The sequence below is a fragment of the Mustela erminea genome, chromosome 1 (assembly GCF_009829155.1).
Source record: "Mustela erminea isolate mMusErm1 chromosome 1, mMusErm1.Pri, whole genome shotgun sequence".
NCBI classification, from domain to species: Eukaryota; Metazoa; Chordata; class Mammalia; order Carnivora; family Mustelidae; genus Mustela; species Mustela erminea.
Genome location: NC_045614.1, coordinates 46,763,445 through 46,786,284, shown reverse-complemented (window position 1 = coordinate 46,786,284; position 22,840 = coordinate 46,763,445). Strand labels below are relative to the sequence as shown.

Here is a 22,840-nt window from a genome sequence, read left to right as displayed (position 1 = left end):
ATATTTAGTGCTGGAAATACAGATATGAACAAGGCAATCCAATGGTCTCTTAGAGTTTAGAGTTTATGTGAGACAGTATATAGGAGCAAAGTAATTGCAGTTAGAGTTTTAATAAGGACTCAGTTAAGGACAAGGACATAATAAGAATAAGACATGGTCCCTTATTAAACTTTTTAGATATTCTATTTCAGTGATTTAAGTATTTTCTGTTTTACTGGAGATGCACATTCACTCAGTGGTTTTTAGGAATATTACATATGGCATTTTTGCATTTGATTTTAAAAGTAATTCAACGAGAAATTACAATAAATGAGATCATATTAAAGGAAAAACATACTCAAATGTATAAAGAAGTAGAATATCTCCTTGCCTTTGTACTCGAGCCATCAGCAGCTTGGTGACTGTTGTTCCAGACCTGTTTCCATGGCATGTATCAAGTAGAGTTTGGACTAAAGAACTACTTGCCAAGAGGATTTTAATTTCTTTCTTTTCTTTTTTTTAAGATTTTATTTATTTATTTAATAGGAGCGAGAGCAAGAGAAAGCACAAGCAAGGGAAGCAGCAAGGGGAGAGGGAGAAGCAGGCTCCTCACTGTGCAGGGAGCCTAATATGGGGCTTGATCTCAGGAGCCCAAGATCTTGACCTGAGCCAAAGGCAGATGCTTAACAGTTTGAGCAACCCAGGAGCGAGCCCGCCCTTCCTTCTTTCCCTCTTCCCTCCCTTCCTTCCATCCTTCTTTCCTTCCTTCCTTCCTTTTTAATATTTATTTATCTCTACACACAATGTGGGTCTTGAACTTGTGACCCATAGATCAAGAGTCACATGCTCTTCCAACTGAGCCCACCAGGCATAGCAAGAATTCTCATTTCTTTTTGAGACTAATCCTTCCCTTTCTTGGGTGTGTGGAGTGATTTTACTGGTTGTGCAGTGATTTCTCTGGTGGGTATGTAATAACTTTTGGGTGCTTACTGTGTGCTAGGCACTCTGTCCTTGAAACAGGTCCACTTTGGCTGTGACGGCATGACTCTCCGTCTTCCCTTTCGCTGCAGATGGTCCTCATCCCCGCCGGAGTGTTTACAATGGGCACAGATGATCCTCAGATAAAGCAAGATGGGGAAGCACCTGCCAGGAGAGTTGCTATCGATGCCTTTTACATGGATGCCTATGAAGTCAGTAATGCTGAATTTGAGAAGTTTGTGAACTCAACTGGCTATTTGACAGAGGTAATAGGGTTGGGATGGGAAGGGAGAACTTGTTCTTTTCTAATGTTGATTAACCATTTTTTTTATTATGTGCCCAGTACTGTGCTCTGCAGCTTATATATGTTTCATCCAGTTCTCATAGCAACCCCAGGAGGCTGGTTATTTTTCAGGTAGCAAACTGAGGATTAGAAAAGATACTTGCCCTGAGTTGCCGAGCTGGCTAGTGGTGGAGCTGGGATTCAAGCCTGGCTAGTGAGATGCCAGGGTCTCTTTTCTAACCATTATGCTGTAATATCAATGCACAGAGAGTGCCACTGTCTTCTTAGGCTTTTTGACATAGCAGATAGGATCTAAAGTAAGGCCACTTTTTCCTCTCTAAAAATTGCACTTTGGTTGTTCAGGAAGCATTACATATTTCCTTAAGCAATAGATGGAAAAGTATAGCTTTTCAAATTTTGTGGTTTTTTTTTTAATTCTTTTGTTTTAGAGAGAGAGAGAGAGAGAGAGAATGAACGTGTGGTTGGTGGGGGTTGAGAGGGAGAGGGAGCAAGAGAATCTTAAGCAGGTTCCACGCCCAGTGCAGAGCCTGATGTGGGACTTGATCTCATGACTCTGAGATTATGACCTGAGCTGAAATCAAGATTCAGATACCCAATTGACTAAGCTATCCAGGCACTCCTGTGGTTTTATTTTAATGCCTGACAACTCATAAACTCTCCTGTAGCAATTCCAAGTTATTCTCTTGTCACTGAATCCCAAAGCAAGGTTCTGCAAATGGATGTTTCTTCTTCTTCTTCTTCTTCCTTTTTTTTTTTTTTTTTGATGTTTCTTCTAAAAGGGAGTAAGAAGAAGGGGGCTTTTTAGTTTATGAAACTTTCTTTAAGTGTCTAAAATATACTGTTTTGGGGGTGCCTGGGTGGCTCAGTCATTGAGCGTCTGCCTTTGGCTTGGGTCATGATCCTGGGGTCCTGGGATCAAGCCCCGCATTGGGCTCCCTGCTCAGCTGGAGGCCTACTTCTCCCTCTCCCACTCCCCCTGCTTGTGTTCCTTCTCTTGCTGTGTCTCTCTCTGTCAAAGAAATAAAATCTTTAAAAAATAAAATAAGAGGGGCGCCTGGGTGGCTCAGTGGGCTAAAGCCTCTGCCTTTGGCTCAGGTCATGATCCCGGGGTCCTGGGATCAAACCCCGCATCGGGCTCTCTGCTCAGTGGGAAGCCTGCTTTCCTTCCTCTCTCTGTGCCTGCCTCTGCCTGCTTGTGATCTCTGTCTGTCAAATAAAATAAATAAAATCTTTAAAATAAAATAAAATAGAGTAAGATAAAATACACTGTTTTGTAGGCTTGTCATTTTTCTCTCACCAAAGGACTTTACCTTTGCCTTCAGTTTGTGGAATCCTTGTTTTATTTCCCCCCACCCAGCTCCCCAAAAGGACATTTTTTTCCTTTTAAATAAAAAAGTAATTGCTGAAAGCAAAAATGTGTTCAAATTTGGTTTTTGCAGCATCACATTTCTTCGGAATTTCCTAAAATATACAAAGCAGTTTTCTCTTTTGTACCTGTTTATAGTAAGCAGAAGACCCTCTTCTTTTTGTTTCATAGGATCCTTTTAGGTCAGTCTCCTAGGTAGTCTACTTAAGTGAGAAGACAAGCTTCCCTCAGACTAGGGTTCTTCGTAAAGAAGACAGAATAAACAGAATTTAGGGCATTCAGGAGTATGGATGGGGAGGAACGACATCTGGCTTTTTACTACCCTTTCACTCAAGGATGGCGTTTCCTTCAGTTAGGAGACAGATGACAGTAACAGTAGCAGTATTTATAACTTTGTCACCAGTAGAAATCACAAACACTTTTGTCCTGTTATTGTTATTGTAGATATCTTGAAATATTGTTTGCATTCATCCTTCCTTTAGAAATGATAATTTTGAGACCTTCCACTAGGTCTTATTTAATATATTAATAAAGAGCATGTATATATTGCTATACTATAAATTTGTTACTATTTTGAGATAACTGGTTTTCTTCGTAAAAGAAAACATTTATTTATGTATTTAAACATTTAAACATTTCATTCTGAGAAGGAGGCCTCGAAGCTTCACCATTGTGCCTGGAGGGTTCAGGGTACAAAAAGTGTTAAGAACTCCTACTTTGGATAAATGTTTCATATTTTTAGTATACTTCACAGTTTTTTTCTATCTCTCCAACTTTATTTTATATTATACTCCACTTACCATGTTCAAGCCCAGCTGGTCTTGTTTCGATTCCTTGAAAACTCAGCGTTCTTTTCCAGCTCGAGGTCTCTGCTCACATCCCTGCCCTGCTTGGAATTTCCTTCTCCCCATGCGCATCTCCCTTTTACTGTGGCTGATCCCTTCTCATTCTGAGTCCTTGCAGCTGAGTGGCCCCTTCTCAAGGGGACCTCTTCTCCTCACACTATTGAAAAGAGGCTTTTCTTTTTTTTTCTTTTTTTTTTTTTTTTAAAGATTTTATTTATTCACTTGACAGAGAGAGCTCACAAGTAGACAGAAAGGCAGGCAGAGAGAGAGAGAGAGAGAGAGAGAGAGAGAGAGAGGGAAGCAGGCCCCCTGCTGAGCAGAGAGCCCTATGCGGGGCTTGATCCCAGGACCCTGAGATGACCTGAGCTGAAGGCAGCGGCTTAACCCACCGAGCCACCCAGGTGCCCAAAAAGAGGCTTTTCTTGATACTCTTTACCTTACAAGGTCAAGTAAAGTTATAAGTATTTTCTTCCATCCTTTCTTTGACTTGAGTTTTGTCTGTGCCCCCACATGTAAGTGCTTATTAAGACAGGGACTGTGCTTACCTAATACTGACCTTGTATCTCTGTCATTTAGTTCACACTCAGGCTGCCCAAACAGAGCAACATGTTTGGAACTTGTTCATTGTATGAAGGGATGGTTTGGGTGCTAAGGCACTTTCCCACAAAGGAAAGAGGAAGAAGAGCAGGGGTGAAGAGAAGATGAGAAGCTCTGATCAGGGAAAGGAGTTCGAGGTGTTTTTGTAAGGCCTGAACTACAGGAATCCAGTAAGCAGTTCGTATCATCTAGTGAGGACAGGACTGGCCTGGATGGAGGTGGAGATGGGACGGTCATTTGAAGTGCATGCTGCTGGTCATTATAGCAGTGAGATTGAAGGAGGTTGTCTGTCAGTAGGTCAGTGTATCTCAAAGTGTGATCTCTTGGACCACCAGTCACCAGCTGAGCTGTTGACATGTGCAGGTTCTTTGGCCTCATCCTGGACCTCCACAATCAGAAATTCTGGGGTTGCGGAGCAGTAACGTATAGTTTGGTAAGCTGGCCAGGTGATCTCCGCTGCACAAAGCCTGAGAGCCACTGGTGAAGAGAAAGAAGAAGCAGGGCAGAGCACTAGGGAGCAACAGCATTCTAGGGGCTAGAAGAAGAGCCCTGTATTCCAGGAGATGAGTAAGAGGTTAGAAAGAGGAGGGAAACTAGAAGAATAGAATCATGGAGATGAAAGGGTTAATGTTGGCCTTTGCAGTATGAGGTCGATGCAACAGATAAAATGAGATAGATGAGGACTCGAGGCAGTAATGTTAAATGAAAATAATAAAAATACAGATTTCCATCTGTTGCTTCAATTGGCCACTTGAGATTTATAAACACAGTTGATCCCTTTGGGGAGCCAGAATCTATCAGAATATCAGCCAACAATGTCATTCAATTCTTTTAGCTAGATTGCAGAAGCAGAGCAAAGGACAAAGGTTGGTTATGTAAACTGACCTGTAAAGAATACTGTTATTTTCCAAGTCATTTGAAATACTTGTGGAGATGTGTTTCCATCAACAAGAGCAATCACATTCTCAAAAGCTAATCTCTTCCAGTCTGCATTCTTATCAGCTAAATGAGCCTGAAAAGACCGTGATCTCTGTAAGTGATTGATATTAACCTGTTTTAATAGGAAGCCAGATGCTTTTAAGTCATTTCCGAATCCTCTGGGAAGTCATAAGAATAACTAAAATTCATTTGGACTAGAAGAATCACTTTTACACACAGAGAAAACTCTCCATGTGAAACACGTTGCTACAACCATTCTGGATTTTTATTTCCTTCTTTCCTTTCAGGCCGAGAAGTTTGGTGACTCCTTTGTCTTTGAAGGCATGTTGAGTGAGCAAGTGAAGACTGATATCCAGCAGGCAGTAAGTAATGTCCAACCAGGCTCTCATATTTCTCTGCTGTTTGTTGGAAAGGGGCTGGGTTAAAACTCGAAGCCATAAGGGCCACAACTCCTCAGCCCCCTAGCCCCTCACCAGTCCTGCTCCAGATGGGCCCACAAAAGCAGGTCTGTGGGTCAGGGCCCCATGCCTTGAGGAAAATGACACAAGTCCAGGATGGAGCTGAAAGTGTCAGGTCTGACTTGAGTTTCTGTCTTCTGTACCTGAGTCACACATTTTGTTGCTACGGAGGGCTTAGCTGAGCTCTGGACATTTCTGGGTTTCTTCACTTGTAGTCATTTTAGAATGGAGGGTTAAATGTGAATTTTCTTTAACTTCTGTAAGTCTTGATCTCATCAGGCGTGAGTGTGGAGAGTTTCCTATTTAAACTTATTCATGAATTCCTACAGTTGGAGAAGCATTCATGAAAGGGAACTTGCTCTGGATATTCATAGGAAGGTGAGCCTGGGAGCTGGCCTGACTACCCAGGGTATACCTGCTTTAACAAAGAGGATCTAGGGAATGTGAATTAGGTGTGTTTTTCTCAGGAGTCATGGAAGCAGTGGACTGAGCTTCCATAAGCACCTTTGTGGTGAGCGGAACTTTGGATTTCCGTATGTTCAAGAATTTGTTTACATACAAGTCTCATAAAGAGGTGGAAAATAGGGTGCATGGGTGGCTCAGTGGGTTAAGCCTCTGCTTTCAGCTCAGGTCATGATCCCAGGGTCCTGGGATCGAGACCCACATCGGGCTCTCTGCTCAGCAGGGAGCCTGCTTCCTCCTTTCTCTCTCTGCCTGCCTCTCTGCCTACTTGTGATCTCTGTCTGTCAAATAAATAAATAAAATATTAAAAAAAAAAGAGGTGGAAAAACAAAAAATTGTGGGTAAGCTAGGAGTTTGAGGGTTCAAAAAAACAAAGAGGGAAGGAAATGCAGAAGAGGCTGGAGGTAGTAAGAGAAGAGAGGAAATGGGGTCAGCCTTCCTTTCAAGGGAGACTGATTAAGATACAGAGATTGAAGACAGGAATTCAACCCTAATCTTCCTTTGTTACACAAGTTCCCTTTCAGTTGCCTGAGCTTGGTCTTTATGTGTTGGCCTCACTGTTCTTGTTCTTCTCTCTCGTAAGCAGCAGTGCCAGAAAAATGAAACCGTCCGGCTCCTGTTTTTCTTTCTCTTCAAATGATTGTAGCCAAGGTGGTCAGGGAGAGAGGAGATACAACCAGACTTGCTCTCGATTCATTTACAGGAGAATCAGGCCATTTTATTATATGTATTTTACATAAATGTTTTTAAAACACGACTGAGCTATTTGAGGGTTTTTTTGCTCATTACAAGTTTTTATTTTATTATATAATCCGATACACCTTTTTTTTTTTTTTTTTAAGGGGCTTTGAGGTCACATTGGCCTAGTGTTGATGAGCCAGCAGCTCAGGATGTGGTGCCTTGTTTTAAGATACAGAGTTCAGCTGACGGAGGGCCTTTGTACTCATTTTTGTAATTTGCTCTTTCGGATACAGGGCCTCTTGTCACTCGAGAACCTCCAAGCACATTAGGCATAAAGGCAAAGGCAGATTATTGCTAGGCTCTGAGGGTGCCCTGTAAGTACCCAGCGAAGTGTGTGTGCTTGTAACCAGGACGATAACAAGTAGTTCTCACAGGAGCCTAGTGCTCATCTCTTGCTTAAATGCTCATAATGGAAAAGCAAACCTTTTAAGTGTGTTTAGAAAGGGCTGGAATGAATAAAATGCATCTGTTGATGATTTGAGAATGCTAAGTTTTTGTTTTTCAATCCCTTCTTAGGTCTGACATACCCGCATGCATCACACCTTTTTTTTTAATATTTTATTTACTTATTTGAGAGAGAGAGAGAGAGAGAGAGAGAGAGCATGAGCAGGGGCAGGGGCAGAGGGAGAGGGAGAAACAGGCTCCCCGCTGAGCAGGGAGACCAACAGGAGCTCCATCTCAGGGAGTCCCCAGACCCTGGGATCACAGCCTGAGCCCAAGGCAGGTGCTTAACCACTTAACCGACTGAACCACCCAGGCACCACTACCAGTCCTTTTATTAACCCGGTGTTTCCAGAAGCACAAGACAGGGATGGTCCAGGAGAAGACTTGAAGTGAAACAGGAGATGAGTTCAGGTAGTATGTGGCAAAACCTAAAATAATCCTGAATCACGGAGTGAAAACATTACTCCCTTTTCAGATCTCTTTCAAGACCTGTGTAAGTCAGGACAGAGTCTCATTTCAGGCGGAGCATGTCAATAACACTCAGCAGCACTTGTTAGTCTCCTGTTAAACAGACAAAATCGGCCTTGGAACCTTCCCCAGGCTACAGTAGCTAACTAGAATTTAGTAACATTGTTTACTTCCATGCAATTATTTTGTAATATTGTTTATTTTCATATAATTATTTTTTAAAAGTTTCATATAACTTTTAAGTAAATGTAAATTATTTTAAATGTCATGAATCTTTTGGTGACAGGTTATACCAGTGATACAAATTTTCCATAAAACAAAACAAAACAAAACAAAAAACAACACACATACAGAAAACCACACAAAGGAAATGTTTAGCTTACTGAGTTATCCTGAGGTGAACATGCTTGTAACCATCACCTAAGTCAGGAATTAGAATTTCTCTGCCTGCCCCAGTAAGCCCCTCCATGAGCCACAGCCTTATTGCCCTTTTCTTTTCCTAGAGTTGCCATTATCCTGCTTTAAAGTAAATCCTTCCCTGAATTTCTTTATAGTATTATCACCAGGTGTACATCCCAAGGCTGTGGTTTAATCCTATCCATTTAAGGGTAAATTTGTGTCTTTTTCAAGACTCTTTTAGGGCATCTGGGTGGCTTAGTCAGTTAAGCCTCTGCTTAAAGCTTAGATCATCATCCCAGGTCCTGGGATCAAGCCCCATGTTGGGATCCTTGCTCAGCAGGGAGACTGCTCTCCCTCTCCCTCTGCCATTCCCCTTGCTTGTGCTCTCTGGCTCTCTCTATCTTGCTGTGAAATAAATAAGAAAATCTTAGAAAAGAAAAACAAAACAAAAACTCTTTTAACCTTTCCATTGCGCCATCCTCCTCCCCGATTTTTCTATCCCTAACAATTTATCTCTGGAAGAATCCAGGGTGATTAACCTATGGACTTTCCTGCTGCAGCTCACCTGTTTTCCCTGTTCTCTGCATTTCTTGCAAACTGGTAGCTGGATCCACAGGCCTGATCAGACTCCAGTTTGAGCCCAATGGCAAGACCTCAGATAATGGCATTGGCTGTGCACATTGTTCTTAGGTTTTTGATGTTGTTATTCAGTTATTCTGTCTGGTTTTATGCATACATTTGGCAAGATCCAAAAACGGTGCTACTGTGGCTATCATCTTAGGTAGTTTTTTTTTTGTTTTTGTTTTTTTTTTAATTTTAAAGATCTAAGGCAAGACATTGAACTGGCTTTTAGGGTTTGCTGACAAAAATATCTGAAACTGTGTGAATTTAATGGTTTAAAACAGAGCTTATGTGCATGCTGAAATTTTCTTCGTTGTGATTATTATTTGAATGCCTAATTAATTTTAATTAATCTTAAAAGGTATATAGCTATTAAATCCTAGAAAGGATGAAGGCTTATTTTGGTTGCTGTGTTGTTTTTGTCTTGGAGTATTGGTATTTTACTCAAGATAACCTATTGTTGAAATAAAGGTAGTGTTTAAAACATTTAATATTTTAAAAGTATACTTCATTTTAATAAGTATATTATTAAAATAGCTCATAAATCTTTGACATGAGGGATGGCCATGAGGTGGGGAGAAAACAGTTGCTCTTGGTGGGAGCCTGAGAAGCAATGATTATCTCTTGGTTTGTGGTTTGACACTTTCTGAATTTGCTAACACTTTAATGAAACAAATTTTTGAATAGGTGTCCTTGATAAAAGAGGAGGCTAGGTTATTTTGAGAAGTTCTTTTTAACTGAAAACCAATTTCCGTGAGGAATCAGAATTACCAACTCATCATCATCTTCTTCTTCTTTTTTGTTTAAGTAAAAAACAGTTTTGGGACAGCCATATCCTGCCCAAGTAAATGCTGGCTGCAGCGTTATTTGGATGGTGCTGGACCAGGACAAAAGGCAGGAAATAATGCAGCCTGATGGTCTCTTACATAATCACCAGTGGGTGAAGACTCCAAGCTAGAAAGAGAGCCGCTAGTAAGGATGTGATTCAGTTACCTAAATGCACATGGATTGTGATGACAAATGCCTTGGGGCCCAGCGAGATTCTGAGGTCATACCTCAAAAATAATTTTTAGAAAAGCTTTACTAAGTTAAATAATATAAGCCAAGCCAGAAACTCTTCAGAAAGGCAAGTTCTAGTATGTAGGAAAAGTAAATTAAAATAACTCAAAACATGTGCCTGGTGGATAAATTGCTCAGCCTCATTTTTGATGTTAGAAGTTTTACTTTTCTGGTAGCTTAACCACCATTTCCTTGGACAACCTCAGTTCAGCTTGAAGAATTTTCATTTTTACCAAGACTTTTTTTCTCAAATTGATTTGGGGGCTTGTTTATTCAGAAAAGCCATGAGGAAAAGATCACAGCCTTTGAGTGAAGGAGACCTGGTTTTAAATCTCCACTCAGCCGCTCACCAGCTGGTTTTGAGAAAAGTCACTTCTTTGCTGCTTTTTTTCTTTTGGACTTCTCAAGTTCGATGCTTCGTTTTGAATGTTTGGGGCCATCTTTTTTAAGCATTTTGGTCTACGGATTTCTTTCTAAATGATCTCTTTAGTTCCACAAGTTTTGTAATACATTTGTAATTGCTTGTATCTTAATATTTTCTAATGTCCATTATCGTTTCTCTTAGTGATTCTGTTCGTTTTTGCTTTGTATCTTTCAAAACTTTGCTGTTAAGCTTGGAAGTGTAACTGTGTAAGTGTGGAAGTATGTCTTTCCTGTTGAATTTTGACATATAGGGATTCTCCTTTTGTCTAATATGTTTTATCTTCAGATCTATTTTTTATTATCTATGTGGGTGTATAAGCTTTCTTTTGTCTAATACATACTTTTTCATCTCTTCATTTTCAGTCTTTCTATATCTTTATGTTTCTAGGTATATCTCTTGTAAAGAGTATATGACTGTTTTTAGAAAGTCCATTCTGACAGTTTTTGTCTTTCAGTCAAGAGATAGTTTATTTGTGTTTATGTATAGTTTATTATGATTACTGATATACTTGGCTTTATTTCTTCCATTTTATTCTTTGCTTTGTCTTTATGTTTTTTCTCTTCTTTTTTCTTCAATTTCTTGCATATTTTTCCATTTCTTTCTTATTCTAACTTGACTTATCTCCTTAGAAGTTAGATACTGTATGTCTCTTCATTTACTAGTTTAACTATGTATTTTAATGCTCACATTTCAAGTCCAAATTTTAGTCCCTTAATACTAGGACCTTGCTGGAATCATCCCCATCCAACTTCTGTATTTCTGATACCCACTATTTCATTCTAATTTGTTCTCTTCCTCCAGTGCTTAGTTATTAATCCATTTCTGTCTAAACCTTATTTGGTTGCTGCTATCATTACTACTATCTCTGCCTTCCTTTCTGCATCTCAGACAGAATGTATCTTTTGACTACAGGACATCTTTAGGTAGTAAATGTTCTTGTTATTAATTGTTTAAAAATATCTTTAATTGTGTATTATTATTAAAAGATATTTTCACCTAGTAAAAACTTAAGGTTGGCAGTATGTTTTCTCTGCACACTGAAAGGATGATTTCACTGCTTTCTGTCTTCTCTTGTTGCCATTCATATACAGTCTGTTTCTGTTCCTTTGTAGGTAATCTGGTTCTGGATGCCCCCTCCTTTTTTAAGATGTATTTATTTATTTGAGAGAGAGAGAGAGAGAGAGTGTGTGTCCATGTGCGATTGCACGGGTTGGGGGAAAGGGCAGAGGGAGAGGGAGAGAACTTCAAGCAGACTCCCTGCGGAGTTTGGAGCTCCTGGCCCCAGCTAGGCTAATCCCATGACCTTGAGTTCAAGACCTGAGCCAAAATCAAGATTTGGATGCCTAACCAACTGAGCCACCCAGGTGCCCCTGACTCTGGCTGCTTTTAAGATTAAATCCTGTCTTTGCTATTATATAGTTGGTCTATAATATTTATAGGAGTTGATTTCTTTCATTTACCTGGCTTGAGTGTCATTGGGCAGCATAGATCTGAGAACTGACATTTTTTTTAAACAGCTCCAGACTGTTCTTGACCATTATTGTTTTGAATACTGCCTTCCCTTGTCCTCACTTATCTCTCTCCTGGGGACTCCAATTAGACATTGGTCAGTCTTTGTCAGTCTCTCTTCTAAAGTCTCTTAAACCCACTTTTGAACATATAGATGTGTATTCCATTTATTTTTTTAAAGATTTTATTTATTTATTTGACAGACAGAGATCACAAGTAGACAGAGAGACAGGCAGAGAGAGGGTGGGGGACGCAAGCTCCCTGCTGAGCAGAGAGCCTTATGTGGGGCTCGATCCCAGGACCTTGGGATCATGACCCAAGCCGAAGGAGAGGCTTAACCTGCTGAGCCACCCAGGCACCCCATGTATTTCATTTTAATTTGTTGCTTTTTGGCTTTATCTTTAGTATTATTAGTAGTTGCTGTAAGGATTACTATATGTATACCTAACTTCTCATAGTCTGCCACAAGAGTTAATATTTTTTTTTTAAAGATTTTATTTATTTATTTGACAGACAGAGATCACAAGTAGGCAGAGAGGCAGGTAGAGAGAGAGGGAGGAAGCAGGCTCCCTGCTGAGCAGAGAGCCTGATGCGGGGCTCGATCCCAAGACCCTGAGACCATGGCCTGAGCTGAAGGCAGAGGCTTTAACCCACTGAGCCACCCAGGCACCCCCCAAGAGTTAATATTTTAACACTTCAAGTAAATGTAAGTGCCTTGTAACCATATACATTCCTTTACCCCCTGCTGTAGTTGTCATAAGTGATGTGTCTACATGCATTGAAAAGGCTTGAGATGATGTTACATTTTGCTTGCAACATCCACACACACACGTGCGTACACACTCACACACACACACATATTTTTAATTTAAGAAAGAGATATATTGGGGTGCCTGGGTGGCTCAGTGGGTTAAGCCTCTGCCTTCGGCTCAGGTCATGATCTCAGGGTCCTGGGATGGAGTCCTGCATTGGGCTCTCTGCTCAGTGGGGAGCCTGCTTCCCCTCTCTCTCTCTGCCTGCCTCTCTACCTACTTGTGATCTCTGTCTGTCAAATAAATAAATAAAATCTTAAAAAAAAAAAAAAAAAGAAAAGAAGAGATATATTATATTTACCCAGACCATTTCTGTTACTTTATTCCAGAAGCTCTCTGTTTTCGTTGGGTATCGTTTCCTTTCAGCCTAAATAATTTCCTGTAGCATTTATTTGAGAACAAGTATTATATCCATGAATTCTCTTACTTTTCCCTCATCCGAGAATGTTTTTACTTCCCCTTCATTCCTAAACGCTATTTTCACTGAATACAGGGCTCTGGGTTGGCACTCTTTTCTTTCATCACTTAGAAAATGTACTTTCATTTTTTTATGGTCACATGTTTTCAGCCATTTGAATAACTTTTCTTATACATATTGGTATTATTAATTTTTGGCTTCTTTCAAGATTTTAAAAAATCTTGTCTTTGTAGTTTGATCATGATTTAAACATTTGGACATTGTTTTCTTGGATATTAAAGAGTATCCTATTTGTTGAGGTGCTTGTGTCTGTGGATTTATGTCTTTAATCACATTTGGGGAGTATTTAGCCATTATGTCAAATATTTTTTTCAGCATTCATGTCTCTTGTCTTTTTAGAACTCCATTGCATGAGTGTTAGATATTATCCTACAGGTTCCTGAGGCCTTGTTCATTGTTTTAAAATGGTTTTTTCTCTCTGTTCTTCGGATTGTGTACTTTCTATGGATATGTCTTGAAGTTTCCTCCTTTTTCTGTCATTTTCATTCATCCAGTCAGCTTTTCTTTTTTTTTAAAGATTTTATTTATTTATTTGACAGACAGAGATCACAAGTAGGCAGAGAGGCAGGCAGAGAGATAGAGGAGGAAGCAGGCTCCCTGCTGAGCAGAGAGCCCAATGTGGGGCTCGATCTCAGGACCCTGAGATCATGACCTGAGCCGAAGGCAGAGGCTTAACCCACTGAGCCACCCAGGTGCCCCCATCCAGTCAGCTTTTAATTTCAGATATTGTATTTTGCAATTCTAAAGTTTCTTTTTAAAATATAGTTCTCGTTTCTCTGCTGAGAATGCCTGTCTTTCTTTCTGTTCATTTTAAGAATATTCACCTTTACTTCATAGCTGATGGTTATAACAGCTGCTTTAAAATCTTTGATAATTCTGACATCTGTGTCATCATAGGGTAGGTACTGGTTCATTTTCTTTTCCCTTCACTATTGAGTTTCAGGTCCTGTTATGATTCTCAGGAGAACATTGACTTTTTTTTTTTTTTTAGGCTATCAGTCTGATAACATGGTAGGTATAGACCACAAGCTTTGCCTTGACTACTGCTAGTAATGATTTTGTAGTTCTGTTTGTTCATTCCTTTTACTCCAGCACAACCCTGTGGTTATTCTTTTTTTTCTTCACTGTAACTAGCATTTTGCTTGTTTTAATCAATTTCTTGTAAGGGTAATAATGCCTAGTCGAGAGTGTTGTAAAGACCAAATTAAGTAATGTGTGAAGAACCATCTAATACAGTACTTAGCACATAAAAAGTCTTTTAGTAAATGTCATTATTCTGGCTTCATCCAGTGCACTGTCTCTAATTGAAAATTGAGTTAAATTTGATTTGCTTTGCTTTACTGTTCCCCATTTGTAAGATTTGATAATGTCACATATAGCACTATGCCAAGTTGCAATATTTTGAAAGGATTTGCTATTGTGGAAGAAATCTTCTTGGATTATCTCAGAGCCCTTGGCTGGAGGAGTATCAGTGACATAACTGACATATCCTTTTTTTTTTTTTTTTTTTGGTGGGGTTGGTAAAATATACAAAAACATAAAATTTAACATTTCAACCATTTTTAAATGTATAGTTCATTGGTATTGAGTCCATTCCGAATGTTGTGCAGTCATCATCACTATACATTCCAAGAGTTTGTTCACCATCCCAAACAGAAACTCTCTACCCAGGAAGCAATAACTTCCCATTCTCACTTCCCTCCATCCCCTGGGAACCTTGATTGTACTTCATGTCTCTATAAATTTCCTTATTCTAGGTGCCTCATGGAAGTGTCCTTTTGTGTCTGGCATACATTACTTTGCAGATGTCTTCAAGGTTCATTTATGTTATGGCATGTATCATTTCATTTCTTTTTAAGGCTGAATAATATTCCTTTGTTTCTATAGACCACATTTTCTTTATCCATTCATCTGTTAATGGACATTTGTATTGTTTCCAGCTATTTAACATCTAATTGCTGTTTTGGCTTTTGTGAATAATGCTTCCATGAACATTGGCATTCAAGTGTCTGAGTCCCTGCTTTCAGTTCTTTTGAGTATCTACAGTGACATATTGTTTGAGTTGTTTGGATTCATGCCTCCTTGATTATCAGCCATTAGCCCTGTGGTGTGTTCTTTGACTTCTTCCAGTGATGGAAATGAGTCTACCTCCCAATGTTTGAAAGTTTGCTTTCTGGTGTAAAATGTGGTCTGTTTAGCAAACAATCAAAAATGTTCTACTTACTGTCTTTTAGATACTGTGTTATTCCTGAGAATACAGAGATGAAAGATAGCCTTCCCCCCTGCTCTTTAGGTGCTCAGAGTTTAAGGAATGTGGTAAACCAAAATTCAATGTTTTCTCTTATTTATGAATTTTTTCAAAAAAGATTTTATTTATTTATTTGACAGAGAGAGAGATCACAAGTAGTCAGAGAGGCAGGCAGACAGAGAGGGGGAAGCAGGCTCCCTGCTGAACAGAGAGCCCAATGTGGGGCTCAATCCCAGGACCCCGAGATCATGACCTGAGCTGAAAGCAGAGGCTTTAACCCACTGAGCCACCCAGGCACCCCTGATTTATGAATTTTTTTTATATCAAATGTTTTAGAGAGATAAAAAGGAAAACACATACATCACTTGTATTAAAATTATAAAAGTAGGGGCGCCTGGGTGGCTCAGTCATTAAGCATCTGCCTTCAGCTCAGGTCATGATTCCAGGGTCCTGGGATCAAGCCCCACATTGGGGCTCCCTGCTCAGTGGGAAGCCTGCTTCTCCCACTCCCACGCCCCCTGCTTGTGTTCCCTTTCTTGCTGTGTCTCTCTCTGTCAAATAAATAAATAAAATCTTAAAATAAAATAAAATTATAAGAGTATATGAGATCTGTACTATCCTGGAGTGTCCTGGAGGTAGCATGAAATAACATGGAGAAAAGAATTAGAAAGGGCGTTGGCCGGTGCTGTGGTAAGGAGTGCTGGGGAAGAGTTAGGGGAGGTGCCTGGAGAGCTGCCTTTGTTAGGTTGATAAGGGGAGAAGGCCTGTGTGTGGAATAGACATTTAAGAGGAACCTTGCAGATGTGGAAGAACTCATTTTGGGATCAAGTAGAGAAAAGCATCTGGTAAAGGGCCCACTATATCCTTACACTCTAGCCACTCAGCTTTTTGCTTTGTGTGGTCTGGTGTTAGCTATGTTTACTCTGGGAAGTCCATTCGAAATGCTCCTCTTTTGTCCCACATTTCAGATTTAGGTTGTTCCATTTATTTGTTCTTGTGGTTTATTGTGCTTTCTCTTTATGTCATTTATTTCACTCATGATTACTTATGTAGGTATTTGTTGAATGCCTTTCCCTTTCCCAAGTATGTTCTGTGATGGTGGGAGAGAATGCAATCTACCACTCTATTCCCAGCATGGTAACTGTCACTTAATAAGCAGTAAATATCTGCCCCCTGCCCCCCAAAAAGAAAGAATGCCATTGGGGTATCATCTGTTGGAGCATTTAGTTCTTGAAAGCTGCAGGGCTCAGACCTGGTGTGAACCATCTCATGTTGGAAAGTTGCTTTTCCTTGGCAAGAGAACACTGACTTAAGTCAATCAGGGTTGAAGTAGGTTCACTGTAACTGAGTTATTTGGGAAGGGCAGTCCAGGGCTGGCTGATTGGATAAGATAAGAAGAAAACATAGTCACACAAGTGTATTTTGTGTCTGTTTTTGAAAAGAGTAGTTGGCTGTCTGATTTAGGAGCCAGCGTGTGGTGTAGGCTCAGGAAGCAAAGCTTGATAACCCTGGAAGGTGAGAACCCAATATAATAGGATAACAGGGCCCGTTTTTTTTTTTTTTTTTCCAGCTTGCTCCAAAGTAAGGCATCTGATTAGAATGAGCATGAATTTGAGGCATGCTGGTGTTCCAGACGCTCAGATTTGAAATTTCTCTTTAAGGAGTCCTTAAGTTTCTTGTCAAGTCATAGGTCTTTTGAGAGCTGACTTGGATGAAGTAATAATGATAATAATGATTCTGACATCTGTACCTCCCAGATGTTGCTGCTTGCATTGTAAACCTGTAAAGTGAGACAAAGATTGACTATTAAGTAGGGGAGTCATGCCCAGGAGATACCCAGCTTTAAGAAAAATTTACGTAAAAGTGAGAATTTAGAATCGATGGAATTTCAAAAACATCTCGCAAAAAAACCTTCCTCTTATAGATGAGGCAACCATGGCCCAGGAGGGGAAATGTCTTCCCTCAGTTCTAGATAATGTTGAGGGTGGCACTGACCTTTTAGCACTGGAGAACCATCCTAGCACTATTCCTGTGGTGTAAAACTCATAAGCCAGGGGCTGAGTCTCTCTCTGTCTTTACAAAAAGATATCCCACTGAAAGACTATATCTACAATTGGTATTTATCCAGAAAATGTCACCCAAAGTGGGGAGGGGTTTCGAAAACATGGAAACCTCAGGAAAACGTGAATTTATTCATTATAAAATTTTTATCTTGTGTGTGCTGTGGGCCAGACAGTGTTCTGAGTGCTGTGGATACAAAAGGGACCCAGGTATAAGTCTTCACTCTCTTGGAGGTTATAACTCTATAGGATTCTAAACAAGTGAACTTCTAACAGTGAACAGTCTAACAGACAATTGTGAATAAAATGAAACAGACTTAACAGGATGGAAAGTGACCGCAGTGTAGTGTGATTGGGTTCTTTTGGCTTTTCTATTTGTGGGGTCTGGGATGGCTTCTCTGACACTTGAGCTGAAACCTAGATGAGGAGTAGGAGCCAGCATGACTGGTAATGAAGAGGGATGAACAAGGGGGATTGTGGTGGGGGTGGGGAGGGTGATGGTTAGGTTGGAAAAGTAGGCAGCAGGTGGATTACATAGGGCTTTGTAGCTCAGAGAAATTTGGGTTTCTTCTTAAGTGCATGAGAAGTTGTTGGACTTAGTTTAAACATTTTAAAGGGCGTGCTCTGGCTTCTTCATACATTTTGTCATAGTGGGTGAGACTTGTTTGGGCCATGGAGCAGGGTGGTAGGAGTAGAGATGCTAAAAGTGGTCTGATATTTGGAAGTGCATCTGAGCCCATAAGGGGAAAAGGAGAGGGTGGACTCAAGTATGACTACTGGGTTTTGGCCTGAGCAACTGGGGAGGTGGTGATTCCTTTGAGATGGTAGAGCTTGGAGAAGGTTGAATAAATTACTGAATCTAGAGAAGTCTAGGCACTGAGTGAATTACAATTTTTCTACAGACATCTGAAAGGTGATCTGAAAGGAATTTGATTTATTCCTTGTGATCCTTAGGAACCTAATGAGGGCCAGCAGTTGGAACATCTGGGAAACATTTCATTTTAGCCTTTGATTGGGAACCCTCTATTTATTAGAGTGATCTGCACAGGTGAAACTGCCTGCAAGGAAGTGATGAGGGTCACCCGAATTGTTCAGGCTGAGACAGGGAGACCACCTATTGGTAGGGTGATCATGTAATTTATTGTCCGGATCAGGGCATTTTTGAGAATGAGATAGGGTGCTGTTAATTATGCTAGATAACAAGTGTAAATCTGGATTGCCCTGGTCACGTGAGGACCAGTGTCTCTCCTGCCTCACCCGTTCATCCTAGGGACACTGTAGAAAGGATACCTTTGGGCATAAGTTGAAACGAAGGGACCTCTTAACATCCCTTCAGAACTAAGGTTCTGAAGATCTTTGGTGTGTTTCATTTAACAGTAAGTATTGATGCCTAACTTCTCTGATTAAGTGGAGTGTACTTATAATACCGGCAGCCTCCAGTGTGGGATGCCCTCCCCGTCCCTGCCCTTCACTTGTTCCTCCTTCTTACCTTCTATGGGAAGCATTTGCAGAGTAGCACCCCATGACTGTTGATGGATGCCCCTCCTTGGGCTTCCATAGCTCACTGAGCTCCTCCTGGTCACAGTACTTAATGCAGGCTTAAAAACCATCTACTCATTTTTTTGTCTTCAGCCCCAGGTTGTATGATCCGCTTCTGTACCCCAGGCTCCAGCACAGGGCTGGCATAGGACAGATGTTCGTGGAATGTTTGTTGAATGAATGAATGAATGAATGAATGAATGAATGGAAGATTGTCACCGTAAATTAGTTTTTATAGATTTTCAGTAATGTACTGACACACACGTATGCATAAGAGTATGTATCTCTTCACTGTTTATTACGCTAAATCTACTCAGCAAGCCTATTATATGTTTTTTTTTTTTTTTAAGATTTTATTTATTTATTTGACAGAGATCACAAATAGGCAGAGAGAGGAGGAAGCAAGCTCCCTGCTAAGCAGAGAGTGAGATGCGGGACTCAATCCCAGGACCCTGGGATCATGACCTGAGCCGAAGGCAGAGGCTTTAACCCACTGATCCACCCAGGCGCCCTATAAGGGTTTTTTTTTGTTTGTTTTTTTTTTGTTTTTGTACTCATTTTACTGATTGAGGAAACCAAGGCTCAGAGAGGTTCAGTAACTTTTCCCATGTCACATAGCTAGTAATTAGGAGGAGAGGCAGGACTGGAACCCACTAACCATTTGGTGAACTGCTTGGTTCAGTGCATACTGTGTCTCCTTCCTCAAAACTTAACCACATGTTTGAAGATTTTGAAAAGTTCTGCAATAAAACAAACAAACAAAAACTAGTTTAACTTGATTAGCCCAGTGTCTTCCTGACTACGTAGACTGCTATGACTGTGGAACCGCTCCACCACCACCTCCCCTTTACCTACCAACATTTTGTCGTAAACTGTTGGGAAATGCTTGTATGGTGGAAAAGAGTTATGAACTGAAAATCTCCAGTTGTAAGGTTCTTTTCCTGGCTCTGCCTACCACCTTTCCAGGGCTCATTTTTTTTCTTTTTTAAAAATATTTTATTTTATTTATTAGAGAGAGAGAGAGAGAGAGAGAGAGAGAACACTAATGAGCAGGGAGAGCAGCAGAGGGAGAGGAAAAAGCAGACTCCCGTCTGAGCAGGGAGTCTGGGGGAGGGGGTTGGCTCATTCCAGGACCCTGGGATCCTGACCTGAGCTGAAAGCAGAAGCTTAACTGACTGAGCCACCCAGGCACCCTAGGGGCTCACTTTTTCATCTGTAAAATGAGGAAGTTTAAATAGATAGCCTTCCAGAACCATCCCACCTTTAAAACTCTGCAACATCGTAAGCAGGCCTGCCTTCAGCGTGCAGCCATACTGGGGAAGCCTGGCATACCTGAGTGTTAGAGCCAGGTTTCCACTCCCTGCCAAGCCTGTGTTTGCTTCACCAGCTCTTGCAGAGCTTTGCAAGACACACAGTATTGTTTTTTTTAAAAAATTGCATATGTTTCCTACTCTGTGTGCTGTCACCACACGGAGAATCAGCAGTCAACCTTCCTGTCGCTGGCCCAATGTCTAGCTGCCGGGTGAAATGTTCATGTCAGGCTGGCAACCTGAAAAAGTCAGCCTTGGGAAGCTTTCAGAATTTCTGTGCTCCTGCAGCCCTAGGCTGAGATGGGCATGTTCAGTGCCAGCCTCTAGTTTCAAGGGGCCGCACTTGAACCATCGTGCCGTGTGGCCCTCTGCAGAGGCGTGTCGGGACATCAGGTGGGAAGTAGATCATCTTTGGCTGTGCCTCTGGGCTGCCTTGGCAGCAAGAGTCCCTGTCTTCTTTGTCATGATGCTCTTTGGGGTGATGACTCTCCCCTTTTTCTTCTCTCTTACCAAAACTAGGTGGGATTATTCAGATTCTGATTTCCCTCCAAAAAACCTGTGTGAGAGAATTTTCCATTCTTTGGATGCATTTACTATATTCTGTCTTCTCTTCGCCTTTTTTTCTCAGAATTTTCATAGCTTGTAAGGCATGAAGGAAAAAGTACAGAATCAATCAAATTGCATTCAGACTTAATGAAATTTCCCTGTTTTATACACTGAAAAAGATCTAAGCAAGCCACTAGCAATTTAAGAGGCCTAAATGGAGCCTCCTTGTAAAGAATTATAATAAATACCTTGCTCTAGAGTTCCGTGAACTTTTATGTATGCTCAGCCCTCTTTCCTGAGGGTAACTAGCCACAAAATCTATTAATGTTATAGATTAAAAAAAAATACATCGTGGATTTATGAACATGAGTTTTAGCAAGAGCTTATTAGAGACAAACTCTAAAGTACCACTTCTGGAAATTTAGCAGAAACAAAAAAATAAAAAATGTAAGTGAAGATGTTTGAAGATGTTCACTGTATTATTATCTATAATAGCCAAAAAAACACAAAACAAAACCAACCTGAGTGTTTCAATGTTAGAAGATTATTTGGTAAATTATGATATAGCCACATGTCAAAATATTATGTGTGGCCACTAAAAATGTTTATTGTGAAATTCACATTAAGCAGGACAGTATTTAGTAAAATTAATGAAAATGATCAATATATAATTTGGAAAAAATATGTTAAAATGTGTATGCTTATTGATGAAACTAGAAGATGATTTTTAAAAGTTTGCAGTAGGATAATGAATATAAGTATTTTTTGATTAAATTAATAAATATTTTTAATATTTATTTTTGTTTTTTCAAGGTAAAATTAAGTCTTTTAGCTCTGTTAAAAATATAAAACTTAGAAAATTTGAAAAAGTTTGTTTAGAAATTAAATTTAGAAATTAAAAATGGCACCTACAGAAGAACATTAAATATCACGCATAATCTCAACACTCAGAAATAACCATTGCAGACATTTCAGTATGTGTACTAACTAATCTTTTCTTGGGGTGTCAGTGTTTGTGTGTCTATAGGAAAATATTTTTAAGTAGACTTGTACACACATACTTGTAAGTGACTTTTTTCACTTTCTGTAAAGGGCAAACATTTATCCAACAATTACATTTTCCCCACGTATAATTTTTTTTAAGGATTTAATTTATTTATTTGACAGACAGAGATCACAAGTAGGCAGAGAGGCAGGTGGGGTGGGGGGCATCCATGCAGGCTCCCTGATGACCAGAGAGCCTGATAGGGGGCTCCATCCCAGGACTCTGAGACCATGACCTGAGCCGAAGGCAGAGGCTTAACTGAATGAGCCACCCAAGCACCCCCACATACAGTTTTTAATGACAGTTCTATTCCTTCATATGGATGTACAAACAAGGGACTCAGGCAGTCTCCTCACTGCATATGCATGTGATGTAGCCTCTTGCTGAGTATTGTCAGATTGCTCTGAAGGTAGGTTATATTAATTTACATGATCACCTCTTTGCCTAAAGAAGTAAAAAATTATTTTTTTAAAAAGTACTTTTCTCTTTTTTTCTTTCACTGAGGCAACTCCCAAATCAGCTTTCCCCATACAAATGACAACAAGTAAACTCCATCACTCTTAATGGTTCTTTGAGCCCAAACATTCCTTGGGCCATTTTTTGCACATTGGGTATAATGAGTGACTGTGCATCCACTCCTGTCTTAAGGATGTGTAATGAATGTTTATAGAGTGTACTGATTGTTGCCATATGGGAATTCAGTGTTTCCTAGCCTGAGGGATTTCACTAAGAATTGAAGCAAAAAGTTGTTAAAAATTTTCAGTTACATTTTAGGTTTCATAAATATTTGTACTCTATTTGAAAAAGGATGCATTTTTCTCCTGCATAAATTCTACTAAGTAGTGAAGGTACCTAATTTAGGATTTAATTTAACATAAGCTGTCAGACCTGACTACCTATCTATTTTAATGATGAATTTCTTTTTACTCTTTATTCAAACCTGGTTCTTTACTTTCCACATTTGTATTGAGTGCCAAAGGAAGAGATTTTTTACTCACTGCGTGCTTTTCTACTCCATTTGATTCCTTCGGAATTCTCCTCCAGTTTTATTTATACTTCATGAATTTGAACAGATCTGTAATCTCTCATTGTTCACTGGTGCCAGTTGAAAATTCTCCCAGCCTCTTTTTATAGGGTAACTGTCATGTTTATACTATGTTTCAAGAAACGTCCATCTTTTTAATTTGCTTGTCTAAATGCATTTAATTT

General features: G+C 40.0%; 1 protein-coding gene across 2 annotated transcripts in view; it reads left to right on the top strand.

Annotated features, from left to right (window-relative positions):
• The window catches only part of SUMF1 (sulfatase modifying factor 1), a 106,553-nt gene that overhangs the window by 17,586 nt on the left and 66,127 nt on the right, over positions 1 to 22,840 (top strand). For both annotated transcript variants that reach the window (XM_032325731.1, XM_032325722.1), the window contains exons 2-3: positions 1,050 to 1,223; positions 5,296 to 5,370. In XM_032325731.1, coding sequence (XP_032181622.1) covers positions 1,050 to 1,223; positions 5,296 to 5,370 — 249 coding nt within the window. The remainder of the gene's footprint in view (positions 1 to 1,049; positions 1,224 to 5,295; positions 5,371 to 22,840) is intronic.